At 39.5% G+C, this 23,306-nt stretch overlaps 1 protein-coding gene across 1 annotated transcript in view; it reads left to right on the top strand.

Annotated features, from left to right (window-relative positions):
• LOC126292317 (dihydropyrimidinase) overlaps window positions 1–23,306 on the top strand; it is a 94,337-nt gene that overhangs the window by 23,950 nt on the left and 47,081 nt on the right. The window contains exons 4-7 of the mRNA XM_049986254.1: window positions 2,005–2,115; window positions 2,196–2,323; window positions 13,351–13,530; window positions 17,528–17,641. Of these exons, the coding sequence (XP_049842211.1) occupies window positions 2,005–2,115; window positions 2,196–2,323; window positions 13,351–13,530; window positions 17,528–17,641 (533 nt within the window). The remainder of the gene's footprint in view (window positions 1–2,004; window positions 2,116–2,195; window positions 2,324–13,350; window positions 13,531–17,527; window positions 17,642–23,306) is intronic.

Genomic DNA, 23,306 nt, shown 5'->3' with positions numbered 1-23,306 from the left:
ATAACCAGGTTGGGCATTGTCGATCTCAGCTATGAGGTACGTATCGGGTGGTCACACCATAAGAAAATCCTCCATATACTCAATCCATGGAACCTTTCGTAAGTAAAGTCTTCCTTAGGCTATCTCAGCCAGTCAGTCAATACAGAAAGATCATTAGTGAGTGAACACCAGTGACACAAATCCAGATGACTCACAAAGAAAATAAGTGAATAGGAGGCGGAATGGCAAGTAGGTGAATAGGTGACAATTCACTTATCTTCTGTGTGCTGGAATTTTGTTTCTAAGGTGACCCATCGTCTTGCCATATAAGACACTTGTATTCATTAGTCTTGTGGGTAGTTTTTGCGCCAGTGGATGACGTTATCACTAGTGTTGGTTTTATCCCTGTCTCCCCAGGTCCTTGGCGATTCTACCTCACCTCCCTCAGCTTTCACCTCTGCATCTAGTTAGCGCTCTACGTTGCATCCGGAAGTTGCTGATCCTCCGTTTACAAAGCAGTTCCGGGGCTCTTCGCTATTCCAGCTGAGCCATTTGAATGTAGCAAAGGTTTCAAACTCTTTAACTCCATGAGAGATCATGCGCTCTTTCGAATACATCAGGTATTTGGAACTATGTACCAGGGCACAACATATACGCCGACTCTCAGTTGGTCGTTGTTCATTGCCAGTCTTGGCATATGGTGCTAACAGGTTTTTATCATAAGCTCAAACATCTAGTGTTCATCAGATTTGTGATTTAATTTGTACAGAAACCAGATGGCAGTAATAAGAGTCGAGGGACATGAAAAGGAAGCAGTGGTTGGGAAGGGAGTGAGACAGGGTTGTGGCCTCTCCCCGATGTTATTCATATATTGAGCAAGAAGTGAAGGAAACAAAAGAAAAATTCGGAGTAGGTATTAAAATCCACGGAGAAGAAATAAAAACTTTGAGGTTCGCCGATGACATTGTAATTCTGTCAGAGACAGCAAAGGACTTGGAAGAGCAGTTGAATGGAATGGACAGTGTCTTGAAAGGAGGATATAAGATGAACACCAACAAAAGCAAAACGAGGATAATGGAATGTAGTCGAATTAAGTCGGGTGATGCTGAGGGAATTAGATTAGGAAATGAGACACTTAAAGTAGTAAAGGAGTTTTGCTATTTGTGGAGCAAAATAACTGATGATGGTCGAAGTACAGAGGATATAAAATGTAGACTCGGAATGGCAAGGAAAGCGTTTCTGAAGAAGAGAAATTTGTTAACATCTAATATAGATTTAAGTGTCAGGAAGTCGTTTCTAAAAGTATTTGTACTGAGTGTAGCCATGTATGGAAGTGAAACATGGACGATAAATAGTTTGGACAAGAAGAGAATAGCAGCTTTCGAAATGTGGTGCTACAAAAAAATGCTGAAGATTAGATGGGTAGATCACATAACTAATGAGGAGGTATTGAACAGAATTGGGGAGGAGTTTGTGGCACAACTTGACTAAAAGAAGGGATCGGTTGGTAGGACATGTTATGAGGCATCAAGAGATCACCACGTTAGTATTGGAGGGCAGCGTGGAGGGTAAAAATCGTAGAGGGCGATCAAGGGATGAATACACTAAGCAGATTCAAAGGGATGTAGGTTTCAGTAGGTACTGGGAGATGAAGAAGCTTGCACAGGGTAGAGTAGCACGGAGAGCTGCATCAAACCAGTCTCAGGACTGAAGACCATTACTACAACAACCTTTCGGTAGGCATGGTGAAACACACATGCAAAAAATAGGGAACAGTCATTCTACTATAGGCAGCATAAAGATCACCAGCTCCTTACTGTAGGTTCCATTTAGTTCCATGTGCCTATAATATGAAATAACACATTTCCAGCTCCATCTTATAGGATAAGAAAACTTGGTGTTCTGTCCGCTGGAAAGTGTGAGTGCTAATGTAAAGGCTGGCTTACAGAGATTATTGCAAATTTTAATAGAGGTTTCCAGGCAAATACCAGGAAATTGAGGATATGACTTCTTATTACTTTACAGGTGGCATCGATCCCCACACACATCTAGAATTTCAGTTTATGGATGCAGTAACGGTTGATGATTTCTACCAAGGCACAAAGGCTGCTATAGCTGGAGGAACTACTATGATAAGTAAGTAAACTGACAGTTCATTATGCATCAAAATTGTGAATTTTTAAACACAGCACGGACTGAGCACTTTGTATTTACAGTTGATTTTGCTGTGCCCAATAAAGGCCAGTCACTTCTGGAAATCTACCAGAAATACAGAAAGTTAGCAGATGGAAAAGTCTGTTGTGACTATGGCTTACATGTCGGAGTCACCTGGTGGTCGGACAAGGTATAACGTGAAGTACTTCTCTTTACTTTCATCGTTTATCGCATTCTTATGTACTGTAATACTGCTTAATTGTGGTATATTTTGTATCGTATCATCATCTGTAGCAGCAACTGACCTAAAATGAGGAATATCTTACATGAGATAGTTGTTGAAGTTCTCATAATGGTGAAACTTCCATGGCATATTAAAACTGTATCCTGCATTTGGGACTTTTCGTTTCACAAGTCCTCTACTGAGCTATCCAGTCTCCTCAACAGAACTTGTGTGAAGCTTGAAAGGTAGGAGATGAGACACTGGAACAAGCGAAGCTGTGAGGACGTGTCATGAATCATACTTGGATCATTGAGCCAGTAGAGCACTTGCCCACGAAAGTCAATGGTCCAAGGTTCGCATCTCAGTGCAGAAAGAGTTTTAATCTGCCAATAAGTTTCAGATCAGTGCACACTCAGCTGAAGAGTGCGAATTCATTCTGGTCCCATAATTATGCTGTGCTACCAAAACGACTTAGTGGGTTTTCTTCTACAGAGCTGCATATCTTCCGTCGAATAAAATCTCTTCCAACCAGCTTTGCTTTGAGTCATATATTTGTCATTGATCCAAGGCATGTTCCACGTATCCTAAAGCCACCATCTGTTCTTTTGCTTCCATTGGTATATTACATTGATCAAAAAAGTGATACATTTGTGGAGGCATGTTTACAGTAATGGGTATTATCCAACCTATTTATCCATTCGACGAATATCAACAGTCGCCTCTGGACTAATGAATGGCTACTATAAAAGGGTTCCCTCAAGGTAAACTGATCCATGAGGCTGTTGAACACGATGGTTAACTACTCGCACATATTGTTTAAAGGTTTGAATTGTTTACCTATCCTGAGCACCATAGTTAAGATCTGGACTCACATTCAGGAAGAGCAGAGTTCAAATTCCTTCCTAGCCATCCAAATTTAGTTTTTCCTTGAATCAATTAACGTGAATGACAGAATGGTTTCTTTGTAAAGAATACACCAGATATCCTACCCCAGTCTTCCTTCCATCCTTCTTTCCAATTTTCCAATCTTTCTTCCGTTCTTCCTCTCAGTCTTCTTCCCTTCCTTCCGACTTCCCATCCTTTCACTCTTTCTGCCTTCCAATCTTTCTGCCTTCCAATCTTCCTTCCTTCCACTCTTCCTTCTTTTTCCTTCCTTCCTTTTAGTCTTCCTTCTTTCCTTTCTTCCTTCCTTCCAGATCTTTCTTCCTCCCTTTCTTTATCCGTTCTATCTGAATTCTTATCTAGATCATTTCTCTTGAACCACAGGAACGAAATTCTGCCTATTTTACTGCTTTTCCGTAATCCTCAAAACCTTAAAATCTGTTAATCATACAGGTATGTCATTGTCTACAGGTGAGTCAGGAGACAAGGGATATGTTTTGAGGGGGGGATAGTATTTCTGATTATGAACAAAAAACTTCAAATGTACAAATGTCGTTTTCTTAATCGTATCCAACATAGACCTGTGTGAAAGTCATGGACATCACTCGCATGTTCTCCTTCACCAGCACTCTCATGCAAATATAACTAAAGCAACATCAGGCTACGAAGTGTTGCCTTAATGGCCATTTCAATGCACACTTCATTTGCACTTAGTGGTTCCTTGATTCGCTTCAGCATGCATTACCAGAATACTTGAAGGATATTCCTTTGCCAACACGACGTGGTATCTACTTTCAGCACGACACGGAAACGTATCCTGGGCGTTGGACCAGACACTGTGGAGTCATTTCTTGGTCACTGAGGTCACCTGATCTTACACCATTACATTTCTTTCTGGGGCCTGGTTTAAGAGCGAAGTCTACGAGCACAGGATGGACACAAAGGAAGCACTTGTTGTTGTTGTTATTGTCTTCAGTCCTGACACTGCTTTGATGCAGCTTTCCATGCTACTCTATCCTGTGCAAGCTTCTTCATCTGCCAGTACGTACTGCAATCTACATCCTTCAGAATCTGCTTAGTGTATTCATCTCTTAGTCTCCCTCTACGATTTTTACCCTCCACGCCGCCCTCCAATACTAAATTGGTGACCCCTTGATGCCTCAGAACATGTCCTACCAACCGATCCCTTCTTCTAGTCAAGTTGTGCCACAAACACCTCTCCAATCCTATACAATACCTCCTCATTAGCTATGTGATCTACCCATCTAATCTTCAACATGCTTCTGTAGCACCACATTTCGAAAGCTTCTATTCTCGTTCATGTTTCACTTCCATACATTCAAGACACTGTCCATTCCGTTTCTGCTCTTCCAAGTCTTTTGCTGTCTCTGACAGAATTACAATGTCCTCGGCGAACCTCATAGTTTTTATTTCTTCTCCATGGATTTTAATAACTGCTCCGAATTTTTCTCTTGTTTCCTTTACTGCTTGCTCAATATACAGGTTAAATAACATCGGGGAGAGGCTACAACCCTGTCTCACTCCCCTCCCAACCACTGCTTCCCTTTCATGTCCCTCTACCCTTACAACTGCCATCTGGTTTCTGTACAAATTATAAACAGCCTTTCGCTCCCTGTATTTTACCCCTGCCACCTTCAGAATTTGATAGAGAGTATTCCAATCAACATTGTGAAAAGCTTTCTCTAAGTCTACAAATGATAGAAACGTAGGTTTACCTTTCCTTAATCTAGTTTCTAAGATAAGTCGTAAGGTCAGTATTGCCTCGCGTGTTCTAATATTTCTACGGAATCCAAACTGATCTTCCCCGAGGTCGGTTTCTTCTAGTTTTTCCATTCGTCTGTAAAGAAATCGTGTTAGTATTTTGCAGCTGTGACTTATTAAACTGATATTTCTGTAATTTTCGCATCTGTCAACACCTGCTTTCTTTGGATTTGGAATTATTATATTCTTCTTGAAGTATGAGGGTATTTAGCCTCTCTCATACATCTTGGTCACCAGATGATAGAGTTTTGTCAGGATTGGCTCTCCCAAGGCCGTCAGTAGTTCTAATGGAACGTTGTCTACTCCCGGGGCCTTGTTTCGACCCAGGTCTTTCAGTGCTCTGTCAAACTCTTCACGCAGTATCATATCTCCCATTTCATCTTCATGTACATCCTATCGCTCGAATTTTACATGTGTCTGCTCAAGTTAAAGACTGTACTAATGAAATCAGATCAACAATACAGCAGCTGTCTGTAAGAACTGCAAAAGGTACTGCAGTCGTTGTCGGACTTTTTGAACACCTTTTGCGAGGAAACTGAATTACGCCCTTCACGTTTCATTTACTATCAACTATATTTATCCTGTTCCCCATCGCTTTCATTAGTTCCCTCGGAAATTATTAAGAACAGCACATATGTTCAAACTAATTTTTTGTTCAGAATCGCTAATACTATCACACCTGAAAGCATGTACCTTTTCTCCTAACTCACACTGTATACTCTTTCCCATTTTCTTTCTTTACTCTCCATTTACACATTATCTTCATTCATTTATTTACCTTGTTGTGTATTTCATCATTGCTTTTACTTTTTGGATAATCTTTCCCCCTCACTCTGCTCCATTACATTTTCCTCCTTACGTTTAGTTGTTTTTGTCCCACCTATTTTTCAGGTGGATTATACGACTATGAGAACTGATAGAAAGTCCACATAAACAACATTTATGATATTAATTTTATTTATTAGTACTTGGCAAATACACTTAATCAGTCGAACACTTTGCATGGTATACAGTTTACACACGATATCTCTCACGAGTAGTTTATGCAAGGTTTTGGAGTGTATGGTGAATTGCCGTTTAGCCTGGTGGCTGGAGTCCCAAAGCCTCTTAACACTTGCCCAATGCAGTTTCCGAAAGTATCGTTCTGCACTTGACGCTTTTGTTGCTCTTTCCACTTATTTAACGAGCAGTTTTCTCAGGAAACGCCTAACGGTAGCAATATTTTTTGATCTGGAGAGAGCATACGATACCTGTTGGAAGACATGCATCCTCCGCACACTGCTGTCTTGGGTCTTTCGAGGTCGGCTGCTCCTTTTTATTCGTGAATTTACGACAGAGCGCACATTCAAAGTGCGGGTGAACACTACTCTCTACCGTACTTTTTCCCAAGAAAACGGGGCACCCCAGGGCTCCGTGCTAAATGTTGTACTGTTTGCCATCGCCATAAATCTAATTATGGATTGTCTCCTTCCCGATGTCTCGGGCTCCCTCTTTGTCGACGATTTTGCGATCTACTACAGCTCTCAACGGACCAGCCATCTTGTACAACTTCTTTAAGGATGTCTCGATCGCCTCCACTCTCGGAGCCGGCTTCCAGTTTTCTCAAAGTCTGTGTAAATTTTTGGCGTCATAAGAAGTTTCTTCCGCCTTCCCCACATCTAGGCCCTGTCGACCTTCCGTTCGCGGACGTCACTAAATTATTGGGACTTATGTTTGACAGAAACCTGTGCTGGTCCTCCCACGTTTCCTATCTTTGGGCTCGCTGTCTGCAATCCCTCAACACCCTCCGTTTCCTGGATGGTACCTCCTGGGGAGCGGACCGAGTGGTCCTTCTCCGCCTCTATCGCGCCTTAGAGCGCTCGAAATTGGACTATGGAAGCATAGTTTACCCCTCTGCTCGGCCGTCTATTCATCGGCGTCTCTGTCCACCACCGTGGATTACGTCTAGCGTCTGGAGCTTTTTACACCAGCCCCGTGGAAAGCCTTTATGCTGAGACTGCTGAACCCCCGCTGTCCAATCGGCGGGCGGTCCTTCTGAGTCGTTACGCTAGCCATCTGTCTTCCATGACCTTTTTCTGCACTCCTCCTTGGATTTAGGGTATGCAGGCTGCCCTTCCTCTCTATTACCACCGGGAGTCCGCTTCCGTCAACTGCTATGTTCTCTTTCCTTCCACTTTTCTATAACTTTCTTGACAACTGGGGCTACAGCACCACCTTGGCTTCGCCCACGGACGTGCTGCTCCGAGATCTTTGTCAGCTTCCCAAGAATGGTACCCCTTCTCTCGTTTATCGTCTGGAATTTGCTGCTCTACGCGCACAAATGAAGGATGCCACATTTACTTACACTGATGGCTCAAAAACATCATTTGGTGTTTGGAGTGCGTATATTGTTGGCGACAGCCCAAATCGATTTCGGCTGCCCGACCAGTGTTCGGTTTATATTGCGGAGCTTTACGCTGTTCTCTAGACTGTCCAATACATCCGTCGCCATCAGCGGATACTGTATATTAAAGATTCGCTCAGGTCTCTCCTCACCCTCCAAGCTCTTTATCCTGTCCACCCTCTGGTCCACCGGATTCAGGACTGCCTCCACTTGCTCTACTTGGAGGATGTCTCTGTGCCATTCCTCTGGATCTCAGGACACGTTGGTATCCGTGGTAACGAGGCGGCCGATATAGCGGCCAAGGCTGTAGTCTCTCTTCTTCAGCCTGTTGTTCGCACGATTCCCTTCGCCGACCTACAGAGTGTTTTATGTCGTCGTGTTGCTTTTTTATGGCACGGACATTGGTCGACACTTCCCAATAATAAACTGCGAGCCGTGAAAGCTCTTCCCTGTGCTTGGACCTCTTCCTCCCGAACTCGTTGTCGGGAGGAGGTAATTTTAACTAGACTCCGGCTAGGGCAGTGTCTTTTTAGCCATCCACATCTTTTAAGTGGTGATCCTCCCCCACTTTGTCCCCACTTCTCTCATTTCTGGACGGGTGAGACACCCTTTACTTGAGTGCCCCTAGTTTACTCCGTTACGCGCCCGTCTACAGCAGTCGCCTGTTCCATTTTAGCAGATGACACGCGCTCAGCATCTCGCGTCCTCGAGTTTATCAGTGTCAGTGAGATGACATCAGTCATTCTAAGCCCTTTACGGCGAAAACATCCCCTCCCCCCTTCTTTAGTGGTTTTCTAAACTTTCCTTCTGTTTTTTAGTTTCCCCACTTTTTGAGTTTCGCTCCCATTGCTGCTGATTTCCAATTCGTTTTTTTCCTTTTTACCTTTCCCTAAGCCACAGAACGGGCGCTAATGACCGTAGGACCTTTGCGAACTAAAACCATAAAAAAAATCATAGACAGTCAGCCATCGACTCTGTTTTCTGATCACTGTGAGTGACATCACAATTCACTATCGATATGATGCCGCATCAGCCTCTCCCTTTGTGGTGAAGTGATGGTGTTCTTTCGTGGATGGCGACCAGCTGCGTTGCTGCCAGCCATGTGAGTGGGAAATAACTGGGCTTTTTCTTGGTGTGGTGGCAGTACATCTACACCACACACGGTGAAAGAAATACTTTTGCAAGTGTGTTAGTTGGCTGTCCACCAACGGATAGCAGTTGGCATGTCGCAGTCAACTGATCTCTGTCCACCTTCATTAATCTGGTTCCTTGTGTGAATCAAAGAGTTCTTGGTGCGTCCGCCGGTCTTCTGAAGCGGTCTCGCAGGTTGTGCACTTCTTATATCCATGCCGGTGTGAGTCGTTCCATAGAATCGCTGTCTGGCTTACTGTTTGTAGAGCTCGGGTGCCGAGGAATTTATCTTAGAAGAAAGATAAAGGAATGGCAAACCTACAAATGGATCTGAGCACTATGGGACTCAACTGCTGTGGTCATAAGTCCCCTACAACTTAGAACTACTTAAACCTAACTAACCTAAGGACATCACACACATCCATGTCCGAGGCAGGATTCGAACCTGCGACCGTAGCAGTCGCACGGTTCCGGACTGCGCGCCTAGAACCGCGAGACCACGGCGACCGGCGGCAAACCTACGTTTCTAGCATTAGTAGACTTAGAGAAAGCTTTTGACAATGTTGACTGGAATACTCTCTTTCAAATTCTGAAGGTTGCGGGGGTAAAATACAAGAAGCGAAAGGCTATTCACAATTTGTACAGAAACCAGATGGCAGTTATAAGAGTCTAGGGACATAAAAGAGAAGCAGTGGTTGGAAAGGGAGTGAGACAGGGTTGTGGCCTCTCCCCGATGCTATTCAATCTGTATATTGAGCAAGGAGTAAAAGAAACAAAAGATAAATTCGGATTAGGTAATAAAATCCAGGGAGAAGGAATAAAGACTTTTAGGTTCGCCGAATACATTGTAGTTCTGTCAGAGACAGCAGCGGACTTGGAAGAGCAGTTGAACGAAATAGACAGGGTCTTGAAAGGAGGGTATAAGATGAACATCAACAAAAGCAAAACGAGGATAATGGAATGTAGTCGAATGAAGTCGGGTGATGCTGAGGGAATTAGATTAGGAAATGAGACACTTAAAGTAGTAAAGCAGTTTTGCTATTTGTGGAGCAAAATAACTGATGATGGTCGAAGTAGAGAGGATATAACATGTAGACTGGCAATGCTAAGGAAAGCGTTTTTGAAAAAGAGAAATTTGTTGACATCGAGTATAGATTTAAGTGTCGGGGTTTCTGAAAGTATTTGTATGGAGTGTAGCCATGTATGGAAGTGAAACATGGGCGATAACAGTTTGGACAAGAAGAGAATAGAAGCTTTCGAAATGTGGCGCTACAGAAGAATGCTGAAGATTAGATGGGTAGATCACATAACTAATGAGGAAGTATTGAATAGAATTTTGGAGAAGAGGAGTTTATGGCACAACTTGACTAAAAGAAGAGATCGGTTGGTAGGACATGTTCTGAGCAATCAAGGGATCACCAATTTGGTATCGGTGGGCAGCGTGGAGGGTAAAAATCGTAGAGGGAGACCAAGAGATGAATACACTAAGCAGATTCAGAAGGCTGTGGGTTGCAGTAAGTACTGGGAGATGAAGAAGCTTGCAGAGGATAGAATAGCATGGAGAGCCGCATCAAACCAGCCTCAGGACTGAAGACCACAACAACAACAACAACAACAACAACACCTCTCTGATTCTCATCCGCGACACCCTTACACCACAGCAGTACCGTACGTCGACTATACTCTATCCCCGTTACATTGCACTTCATGGCAAGCCATCCTGAGCTTACTTTTCAGCAAGATGATGCCCACCGGCACATGACGATAATTTCTACCTCTTGTCCTAGTGCCTGCCAAAACCTACATTATCCAACAAGGTCGCTGGAGCTCTCCCCAGCTGAGAACGTTTGGAGCATTATAGGCAAGGCCCTCCAAGAAGCTTAGGATTTGACGATCTAACGCATCAATTGGACAAAATTAGGAATCGATAGCCCTCTGGAGGACATCATAATTCCCTGATTCAATTCGTAACCAAATAACTGGTTACATTAGGGCCTGATATCGAGCAACGCATTATTGACTTGCTCATTTTGTGAAGCCCTTGCTTCCTACACTTCTTCAATTTAATTGGACTGTCTTTCTTTCTTTCGCTTTCAAAGTTTCTGTTAATTGTTCCACATACCCAGCTAAATTTACTATGCTTAATGTCTACATCTTTGCTGTAGCAATATGTCGCTTGACATTCTACAGAGGTGAAGTGGTTTACTTGCTGTAAGATATTTTGACCTGCGATTATTTTGGTTTCAGAATATGTTCTTTCCCCATGAAGGCCACAGTCTTAGTTTTTTTTCTGTTCAGATCTTCATATCAAATTTCGCACTTGCTTTTTTGTGTAAGTAAATTCCTCTCTGAAGGTCCTCTTGTTTATCTGCTGGGATCACTTCATCATCAGCACATACCGAGATACTTAAAAGAGTCGTCCTGTCAATGCGTACACCTTTCTGAAATACTGTTTTTCATATATGCATTACTTCATGCATGTAAACGTTAAACAAAGTTGGGGAGATACAGCAGCCTTGTCGTACTGCTTTGTTTGTTGATATCTCATTAGTCATCTTTCCGTTGAGATCTGTAGTGCTCCAGTACATAGTTTTTATCGCATTTATTAGATCTTTTACATATCCACAATTAGTCATTATCTTCCAAAGTGTATGTCTATTAACATTGTCAAAACCTTTTTTAAAAATCAATAAAAGCAATATCTGTTTCTTTATTATATTCTCTACGTTTTTTGTATTCTCTGATGTAAAACAAAAACTGCATCTATCGTAGAACACCCTTTCCTAATACCCATTTGTTGCTCATGTGGTATTGCTTCCGTTATGTTTGAAGTCTTGCATTTAAAATCTAAGCATACATCTTGTATGCTAAGTCTAGTATACTTATTCCTATATAGTTTTTGCACAGATTTTTGTCTCTTTTTTAAAAACTGATATCACTCTAGCAATCTTCCAGTCTTTGGAGATAATTTTGCTATTCCAACATTCGTTTAAGAGACGTAACAGCAATAGACGTAGCATCATTCCTCTATATTTTAGCAATTCAGCATTAAGAGAATCTCTTCCTGTAGCTATTTTGTTCTTAAGAGATGTCAAGGCAGATTGTTGTTGCGTCAGGATGTATTTCAGCTAAACCCTTGCCATCTATTATTTCAATTACAGATTCTTGTACTGTATCATCACACCATAATGCTTTGTAATAATTTACTCCTCCTCTTCTTCAATATTGTTTATTTGTACCTTCTTTTGAAAAAAGGACAAACGAATGTGGGCCAACGGATATATCAAATTACCAACCTGGGATGTCAGAGGAACTTTCCAAAAAGAGACCGAACTAGCAAATATATTAAAGACATTAATGTCGATGCTGTAGCGATCACACAAAAGAAAATAAAAATGAGGAGTACTAAATATCTAGGCGATTACGTCGTGTTCTGTAGTGGAGTCGAACAAAATCAAAGAGCAAGAAAAAATTGCGTAAGAAATCAAAGATTGCACATACATAAGCGAAAGAATACTCTTCTACTGAAACTGAGAAGAGGCAATGCTACCATTATAAGAGTATATGAACCAGAAGAAGGAAAAAAGGGATGAATCTAGAACCATGAATCCAGAACCTCCTATGAAGAACTACAGAAGACTCTGAATAAATACAGTGCTACTGATCAGATTATTATGATGCACGATTTCAATGCCAGAATAGGAAATATCCCAGTAGCGATTAAAGGAAATTTGGGAAAACCGACATGTAATGAAAATGGAAAGATACAAAAAGACTTTTCCACTTACAGCAATCTAAAAATAATAAAATCACTTTCTAAGGAAAGAGATATGCATCAGTATAGTAGGCCAGTAGAGGTCATACCTCAGTAATTGACTACATTTTAGTAAATGTTTAGCTAGCGAGTCAAGTGAGGGATAAAAGAGTTTATGGAGATCAGGATACAGATCCAGATCATTTTCTACTAATCTACAAAATAGATCTTTAGCGAAATGGAAGAAAATGACAAAACGAATGAGGAACCAACGATATCAAAGCGTTTATAAAGTATACTTACTGGAAGAGGACAGCATCAAATGTCTTTCCCAAAGCAGTTTGAATAAGAGCTAATTAACTTTCAAACTAAAGATAATATGAAAGAAAAATAACTAAGTATAAAGAATGTTATACATACAGTAGTAGAAGAAGCTCTTGGCATTAAAAAAAGGAAAAAAAGGGCCTAAAAATTGGAAGGTGCCTACAAGAAAAGCTGTTAAAGATAAACAGGATGCATGTATAAAACTCATAGCCAACACTAAAGATGAAAAGATGAGAACATGCACTCTTACATGGAGTGAAGAAATATTCCTAAATGTGTAGTAAGAAAGGCACACCAATATCATTGGGACTGATTTATTTCTAATATGAAGAATGATGTTCAAGGGAGACAGCATATGGCTTATAAGGTTTTAAAAACTTTAAACACATCACGGAACGAGAACTGAAGCGCTTTCTCTTGAATAAATCATCCAATTTTTCTGAAATTGTGGTCATTTGTTTGTCTAGACATCTGCATTATGTCTACCAAATTCCGTTCCATTCGGATAATTCCTTCATTGTGCGTCATCTTCTTTCTCTTAGAGTGTATTTACACATAATAGTAGGCGTCTTGACAGTATTGACTTTCTTCAAGTTCTCCACAGTTCTGTAACATATTACAGGGGGGAACACATTTCTGTAAATTACGGTAATCTATGATAAGTGTAGTCCCTACAAATATAATCTCGAAAACATTATGTTATCACTGGCACAATGTGTGTGTGTTCATGTATTGCAGGTTAGAGAAGAAATGGAACTTCTTTGTAAACATCATGGAATAAACTCTTTCAAATCATTTATGGCTTACAAAGATTTTTTTATGGTGGATGATTCAGAATTATTTGAAATATTCAAAAGATGTAACGAACTTGGAGCAATAGCACTAGTTCACGCCGAAAATGGTTCCATCATAGCTAAGGTAACTGACTTACTTCCATTATTTTAATGTTCAGTTATATTTCTGGATGTTTCACTGTGGTAATAAAAATTTTCACATGTAATAGTATATGATGACCACTGGAGTTTGATAAATGATTTTATCTGTGTAGTACACACTTATTATTGAACTGTAGACATACTAATGAATTTATTCTGATTTACTGGGTTTTTATAGTGGAACATTCAATGTATGATATAGCAGGAAAAAAACTGTCTTAATTTTTTGCTGTAACGTCAAACTTTGATTAATGAAGGTTTAGCTGTAGCATAGATTGCTTGTGCGCAAAACAAAGTTATTATTTGAAACAATTTTTAAGAATTAATTACTTATTTTATTTACATTAAAATGTGTCAGTTAAGACAGCCTAGAGCTAGGACATCATAAGATAATTATTACTTTGCAGTAACACTGTGACAATATAGCCATATGTGTGTCTTTGTTAGTTAGTTAGCTCCAACAAACGTCACTATCCGAAATATCACTAACAATGTCAATCCTGTCTGTGTACCTTTAGACAGATCAAAGCTTCATCTACATTAGTGTTTGTATTTATTTTTTCCATTACTTATTTTCTCTGAATAAAAATATTTGTGTGAGAAACAGAATTACAAAACTCAGTTTCTTTTATTAGATATGCAAAGTAAGCAAATGTCCTTGGAAACATCACGGAATAGAAGCTGTTCATTGGAGGGTATACAAGAATAGGCACAGTGTGTCAACATCACAGACATGTTCTGTCCAAGCACAAAAATGAAAAGGATAGGTAATTTCATTGAGATGTGATTATAAGACCCCAAAAATTTGAGGTGCTCATCAGAGAATTTTCACAGCATCTAAGTGTGTCTGTGCCTGCTGTTAAGGTTGTTACTGTAAAGATATTAAGGAAATACTAAACCCAATTATCACTTTTTCAGACATAAAAATTGGTTGCTGTGAACTGACAAAGCGTATTTCATATTTCACAAACAGATTTCAGGGTATCTCTGTTAATTACTTTAGATAAATTGTGTTGCAGCTGAGATACAGTGGCCATCAGCAGCAAAGATTATATTAAGATGTGATACAACTCAGTTTTCAGTAAGTAATTTGGAGAATGAATATTTGATATCACTTAGATGCGTAAAGAGCGTTATTGTTTGTCTGTATTACAACAGAATAAATATTTATGGAGTGATTAGCCACCATACATTGATTTGGTATTCAGATGTGCCCATGTTGACCAAGCAGATGCAATGCATAGTGGTTTTACCTGAGTGTGTTGTGAGGTGAAACTCTGAGTGACTGATGTGATATTCTGGAACTGTTTATTGTGATTTCGACTTGAACCATTCACCTTGGTTAATAGTAAAACGAATGCAGGCATTTACACACCTCAAAGACCATTACCATTTTTAAGTTATGGCAACAATTTGGACCTGAACTTTTTCTGTGTCAGCATGATGATGCTCTTGGTCACAAAATAAGTCATCCCCTAACGGTCAAGTGAACGTTATGTGAATATGCTGGACCAGCCTACTAAAATCTCTGACCAGGAACTTCTGTTGATCAGCTTCAAGTAGTATTAGAATGTCAGTTAATTTCATTGCAAGCAGCTCCTTGTTTTCCATAATATGCACAATTCCATACAACTGTAAGTATAGAAACTCAAATCGTTACTGTGTTTGAAGTATTTAGTGTTTTATTGTTCACATTGTGGTAGGCCTATTTCGCCTATAGCGCCATTTTCTACATTCCTGCCAATGATACATAAACTTGTTAACTTTTGTTTCTATTCCTTTGCACAACTACTGAAAATATTATGTGATTACACAGTGTTACTTATGTCTTGCTGCTTTTGACGTCCACAAAAAAACGATTGGTGCTTTCACTGTCTAATGATTTGATTGCTGTGTCTTAAAGGTGATTGTGTCGGCTATACTGCCATATCTCAATCGTTAATATTCTTGTAGATGAGATTTTTTGTTGGCTAAGGCCTTTTTGTTCTGTTTACTAATATTTGTACTTTTGACGAATTACTTGACACGACACCAGCGATTTTCTATGGTTACAATTTCGTTTTAATTTATTAATCTCTGAGTTTCTTTGTATTAGAGATTTATATTTGCGTTAATTTTACCTTTTCTAGAAAAAGTTTTGGCCGTGTATGTATATCCATTTTCTATATCTAGTATGACAATAAAATTTTCAATATAGTGTTTCTATTTACGATCTGTTTGGTCATTTAATATGCTCTAAGGGTTGATATAAAGATTTCTATCTCTTCTGAGATAGTATTATGTATAATATTTGCATTGCTCATTCTGTTTGGTTCTACTTTGTTATTTTCTGTTTTCATGTGACTGACAAAAGTGGACAGATTACTGTAGCTATTTCTGATGTGTTCTCAGTATCTAATACATAGAAACTCATAGATTAAGTCATTAAACCGTAATTGTAACCTTATAAAATAGCAGGTGTCACATTAAATAAAGCTGTCAAAAGAACAAAAGCTAGTAAACAGAACAAAGAGGCCGTAGTCAACAAAAAAACTCGTCTACAACTGTATTAATGATCGAGATATGGTAGTACAGTTGCTACAATCATGTAATCATGCTACCTATAAGACATAACAATTAAATCATCACACAGTGGCAGCAACAATCGATGTTTTATCGACATCACAAACAACTAAATTATATTGTATCATCACACAAAATTATCAATAGTTGCACATAAGAATAAAAAGCAAAGTCAACAAAGTAATGTATTATTTGCAGAGAGATAAAAAATGGTACTGTAGCTGAAATGGGCCTATCGCAAAACCAAAAAATAAAGCAAGATACAAAGGGTTTAAGTCATTATCTGCAATTGGGAACTGATTTATATGAAAGGGGCGAGTTGAAATTTGTGCCATATGGGATTCGAAGCCATTTCTCCTGTTTATTAGCCAGGTCTGCTGACCACTAAACCATCTGGATGCAGTGGTCACCAGAACAGTAAGGACTACCCTAGATGCCTTCCATCAGACCAAGAGCCTGAACACATTATTGATGTAGTGGCCCTTCTTATTAGTCTCATTACATGTGTCATCTCGCCAATTAATACAAGAATTCGAGCTTGGTTTGCATCTGCACTAAAGGGATCATTGTCTGTCGTCACCTCATATATATATATATATATATATATATATATATATATATATATCGTTTGAACATGTTTGTAAGAGGCATGCTAGAGTAATCTGTGCAGTTATGGTGACCACTGTATCCAAATGGCACAGTGGTTAGCGCATGTGCCTAGTAAGTGGGAGACCTAAGTTCGAATCCTGGTCTGACATAAACTTTCAACATGCCCTGTTGATATAAATCAATGCACACTGGTAGCTAATGTTTTAATTCCTTTATGTGTGATTTACGGTATATACAAGATCAAAATGGTGGCTGGTGTTTTAGACATGTCTGATGGAACAGACACCACATGTACACAAACAATAAAGCACTTCATACTTTAAACATAGCAGCGATTTGGATTTTTGTACTTGCAATGGCTCTGCAACACATATATTGTGTCATAGGCCATCAACAACACAAACCATACTATTATGTTCAAAATAAATTTGGAGCAGTCCAAGAATCAAATCAGGCATCGATACTGTTAATCATTATACCATAGACACTTTTCTCTTTCAACATGTTCCCCCCTAGACCTACCTTTGTCTCATAGGTCAGCTTTTCTTAATTTCTCTAAACTATTTCCATTTGGAAGCAATATCCATCTAATACATTTTATACTGGAATCTTTAGCCTGTCCTCAGTGGTCTTTTTGCCACAAATACATCATATGGAAAAAGTTAATTGCTAAATGTCTTACATGAAATGTAAATCTGTGGATAATTTTGAGTGTTATGAATAAACACAGATGTCTGTCAATCATATTTTTTGATTGTGATACACACATGACACTGATGCTTAATAACAGAAGACCACGCCCATTACAGAAAGCACAACAGTTGTTAGCTGCTGGCATTACTGGTCCTGAGGGGCACCAACTATCAAGGCCAGAACCAATTGAAGCAGAAGCCATTGGAAGAGCGTGTGTCATTGCTAACCAGGTATTGTTATCACTTTTAATGTCATGTACATAAATAATATACGCTCGCAATTTTAGTCCAATATGAGATTTCACATAGCAGTAGAACACAGTGATTGCTGACTATTACTGAGTTTCAATTGAATAAAATGAAAGAAGTAATTTTGTGCAAATCTAAAACTGGCAACACCATACATGTTTGTAACTGTCTGCTTTTCTGTGTTAGTATTTATAGGTATTGAACTGTTGTTCAGGACCTGCAAAGAATAATAGAAGCCCGCATCTCATGGTTGTGCGGTAGTGTTCTCGCTTCCCGCGCCCGGGTTCCCGGGTTCGATTCCCGACGGGGTCAGGGATTTTCTCTGCCTCATGATGGCTGGGTGTTGTGTGTTGTCCTTAGGTTAGTTAGGTTTAAGTAGTTCTAAGTTATAGGGGACTGATGACCATAGATGTTAAGTCCCATAGTGCTCAGAGCCATTTTTTAGAATAATAGAAACCTATTTTATTGCTCTTCTTGAAGGTCCTAGAAATGATAACAGTACTGCTGCTGTTTGTATCATTTTTCTGTATACAAAGTCAGTTATGTTGTTGAGACACTGTAGAAGTAAATAGTCAAACCATGAGGATTCAAATGCAGACTAAATCTGACATCTATGAGTAGTAGCAGTTCATCCAGTCTCTCAGAAGCAAACAAATCTAATTAACTCAGCCTTTCCATTATATATATATATATATATATATATATATATATATATATATATATATATATATATATATATATGGCTTTTGTGAGGATGCATTTTCGTCTTATATAAGTATTTTTTGTGAAATAAATTAGTCAACATGAGAACATTGTACTAGAAAAAAATTGGTTCCATCAGGATGCTGAAGTGTTTAGCCCCTCTATCCCCCCACCTCCTCACTCTCATACCATGAATTAGTTTTCAAAAACTGAAATGTTACAAACTTCTCATCTACTGTCTGTAGATGATAGGGGAAGAGTTAGGTTATTTACACTAATAATGGCGAAAATGATTTTAACCTAAGTTCTTTTTTATGCCCATTTTAATTTCTTCAATTTTTGTCACAGCAGCCTTGGAGCATGTTATTCTGCTACATGGCTTCCAACTACAACCACATTCAACTCACAACAACTAACTTGAAAAGAAGTATGAATATATTGCATATCAAAGTAACTCTTTAACTTCACAAAAGACGTACATATTAACAGTGTTTTCTACATTATCTTTTCAGAATTCATAATTAACTATTCCAACATCAGATAATTTTGAAATATATAGAACATACAAAAAGATAATTAAGTTTTTGAAAGGTAATAAATCTTACATTAAATTCATGTTTTATCACATATGTTGTTTATAAATACATAAGATCACTTTAGCAATGTCATTTCACCAAATCTACACTATTAGCAAAATTGCTATTTGTACATTGTTGGATTGTATGATGAATTTTTCCTATACCTCAGATGTTCAGTATGTGACAAAGAATGTTCACTGATGAGTTTCATTACAATAGCGCCCAACCCCATGAAGTTTTTTAAGCAAACCCTCAAAATATATAGATAGACAGACAGACAGAAAGTCTAGCGATGTTGGATGAGTTCAGTCAAAACTACCCTCATCAAAAGAAAAATTAAGAAAGAACAGCAACAGTGACAAGGCAAGAGGGTGAGAATATGAATGAGTGCACTCAAAAAATATATATGAGTAGCATCCAATGGCATCTGTCCACCAATGCAAATTCACAACACATATTGGCGAAATGGATGATTGTGATACTAGACTTACAGCATTGTAAAGAACCTCATCACTGAGAAATTTTTTCCAAGACACTATTCTTGATACCAACAAAGATATAAAAATGAATATATGACTACATACAGATTTAAAAAGTATATAAACATAATACTATTCATAACTATACAAATGATAAAACTTCAGAAAATCGTTTTGTTACTACATTGAAGGTGACTCAAAACATTTCAAACTGTGAAACACATGAATTATTGATAATGCTAGGTAGTAACAAAAGATTTGAAAAATTGATAAATTTGTAATACTAACTTTGAAATACTTGAGAGATAGTATGGACAGAGAAATAGCATTGATAGATTTACAGCACCTAGAAGGAGAACACACACCAGGCACATAACATATTAATTTTGTATGTTCCTTTGAGGAGTTCCATATACATTTTTCAGACAAAATTCACATATTTAGGCCAAAATAATAATAATCATGTTGTATACACATTTCTTACAACATATAAATGTATTTTTAATATTCAATTAATTCAGAACATTCAATTTTTTCCAGTGAATAAACTACTTCTTTTATTCAATTTTTTTATGAATCATCTCTACGCTTCTGCTTATGGTTTCAGAGAAGTTATGTTTATCAGCCAAAGAAGTTTCCTAGATTTGAGATTAATCAATTGAGCTGCACAAGGATGGGATTTTCAAGTATTTTTCAGTTTACCAGTTAAGAGTTTTCATTTGCCTATTTATAACAAATACATCATCTCCATCCACCAGGTAGGATGTACACAGTTCCATAGCATCCGCATTGTTACTTTGTGCCAGGAAGGGCTCTCAACAAGGGAAGTGTCCAGGTGTCTCACAGTGAACCAAAGCGATGCTGTTCGGACATGGAGGAGATACAGAGACACAGGAACTGTCGGTGACATGCCTCGCTCAGGTCGTCAAAGGGCTACTACCGCTACCTACATGTTATGCCTCGGAGGAAACCTGACAGCAACGCCACCCTGTAGAATAATGCTCTTCGTGCAGCCACAGGATGACGTGTTACGACTCAAACTGTGCGCAATAGGCTGCATGATGAAGTCCATGGCGAGGTCCATCTTTCCAACCACGACGCCATGCAGCTATGTACAGATGTACCCAACAACATGCCCAATAGACCGCTCAGGATTGATATCGCGTTCTCTTCACCGATGAGTGTCGCACATGCTTCAACCAGACAATCGTCGGAGACTCGATCAGTCTGAACGCCTTAGACACACTGTCCAGCGAGTGCAGCAAGGTGGAGGTTCCCTGATGTTTTGGGGAGGCATAATGTGGGACCGACGTACGCCGCTGGTGGTCATGGAAGGCGTCGTAACAGCTGTACGATACGTGAACGCCATCCTCCGAGCGATAGTGCAACCCGAAGATAATGGCGAGGCATTTGTCTTCATCGAGGACAACTCGCGCATCTGCACATCTTGTGAATGACTTCCTTCAGGATAACGACATCGCTCGACTAGAGTGGCCAGCATGTTCTCCAGAGATGAACCCTATCGAACGTGCCTTGGATAGATTGAAAAGGGCTGTTTATGGACGACATGACCCACCGACCTCTCTGAGGGACCGACGGTGAATCGCCGTCGAGGAATGGGCCAATCTGAACCAACAGTGCCTTGATGAACTTTAAAGTCACGAGCTCTATCTTCTTACCTCGTGTTTTCTACTGAAAATCTCGTGCTTGTACTCTTGTTAATTTTACTATTACAGAGATCGCCTGAACTTTATTTTTTTTAATTGGTCCTGTGCGCAACAAATAACTTACTTCGTCTTTCTGCTGCCACTGCTTGATCTGCTGCATTCCATTATTTAACAAAAACATAAAAAAACCTATTATTCATGCTGAGTTCAATGCGTGTTCTGTATGGCGGCTCCTGCTGTTGCTGCTACTTACTTCAACTACATATAATTCAAGAGATAGGGTTTGGTCAAATCTAAACTCGATAAATGATACCCAAACAAGTAACTCCTTTTTAAGAAAATTATATTCTGAAAGCGATTCTTTCTGATTCAATTAACAAAATGCTAGAAGCTCTTTGAACAATCGCTTCGTATGTAAATCTGCCTCCAGTGGCATTACAAATTACTCAAACTCTTGAGACAGACTGAAATACTTATCAATTAAAAAAATAGTGAAACAATTCCGAGACAATTACAAAATAAATCAATGACAAAAATCAATACTTAATCTATTCGACTAACAATGGTTTCCCTTAAGAATTCAACTATCATTATCAAAATTACCGTCTGCTGCTACGCACATACAGAAACCCTTTTTCTTTAAGTTAATAAGCGTGCAACAAATTATAAAAAATATCAACTAAATATCAAACCCTGTGTCGCTGCTGTCGGACACGGCAGTACGGCAGCTCGGCGACGACCCCTCGGCCAACACACAGCAGGCGGGCTCCTACACTACATCTACATCTACATGACTACTCTGCAATTCACATTTAAGTGCTTGGCAGAGGGTTCATCGAACCACAATCATACTATCTCTCTACTATTCCACTCCCGAACAGCGAGCGGGAAAAACGAACACCTAAACCTTTCTGTTCGAGCTCTGATTTCTCTTATTTTATTTTGATGATCATTCCTACCTATGTAGGTTGGGCTCAACAAAATATTTTCGCATTCGGAAGAGAAAGTTGGTGACTGAAATTTCGTAAAAAGAACTCGCCGCGACGAAAAACGTCTTTACTTTAATGACTTCCATCCCAACTCGTGTATCATATCTGCCACACTCTCTCCCCTATAACGCGATAATACAAAACGAGCTGCCCTTTTTTGCACCCTTTCGATGTCCTCCGTCAATCCCACCTGGTAAGGATCCCACACCGCACAGCAATATTCTAACAGAGGACGAACGAGTGTAGTGTAAGCTGTCTCTTTAGTGGACTTGTTGCATCTTCTAAGTGTCCTGCCAATGAAACGCAACCTGTGGCTCGCCTTCCCGACAATATTATCTATGTGGTCCTTCCAACTGAAGTTGTTCGTAATTGTAACACCCAGGTACTTAGTTGAATTGACAGCCTTGAGATTTGTACTATTTATCGAGTAATCGAATTCCAACGGATTTCTTTTGGAACTCATGTGGATCATCTCACACTTTTCGTTATTTAGCGTCAACTGCCACCTGACACACCATACAGCAATCTTTTCTAAATCGCTTTGCAGCTGATACTGGTCTTCGGATGACCCTACTAGACGGTAAATTACAGCATCATCTGCTAACTGCTCATATTGTCACCCAGGTCATTTATATAGATCAGGAACAGTAGAGGTCCCAGGACGCTTCCCTGGGGAACACCTGATATCACTTAAGTTTTACTCGATGATTTGCCGTCTATTACTACGAACTGCGACCTTCCTGACAGGAAATCACGAATCCAGTCGCACAACTGAGACGATACCCCATAGCTCCGCAGCTTGATTAGAAGTCGCTTGTGAGGAACGGTGTCAAAAGCTTTCCAGAAATCTAGAAATACGGAATCAACTTGAGATCCCCTGTCGATAGCGGCCATTACTTCGTGCGAATAAAGAGCTAGCTGCGTTGCACAAGAGCGATGTTTTCTGAAGCCATGCTGATTGCGTGTCAATAGATCGTTCCCTTCGAGGTGATTCATAATGTTTGAATACAGTATATGCTCTAAAACCCTACTGCAAACCGACGTCAATGATATAGGTCTGTAGTTAAATGGATTACTCCTACTACCCTTCTTGAACACTGGTGCGACCTGCGCAATTTTCCAATCTGTAGGTACAGATCTATCGGTGAGCGAGCGGCTGTATATGAGTGCTAAGTAGGGAGCTATAGTATCAGCGTAATCTGAAAGGAACCTAATCGGTATACAATCTGGAC

Source organism: Schistocerca gregaria, chromosome 9 (genome assembly GCF_023897955.1).
Source record: "Schistocerca gregaria isolate iqSchGreg1 chromosome 9, iqSchGreg1.2, whole genome shotgun sequence".
In the NCBI taxonomy this organism is placed as follows: domain Eukaryota; kingdom Metazoa; phylum Arthropoda; class Insecta; order Orthoptera; family Acrididae; genus Schistocerca; species Schistocerca gregaria.
This window is presented reverse-complemented; position numbering and strand designations above follow the sequence as displayed.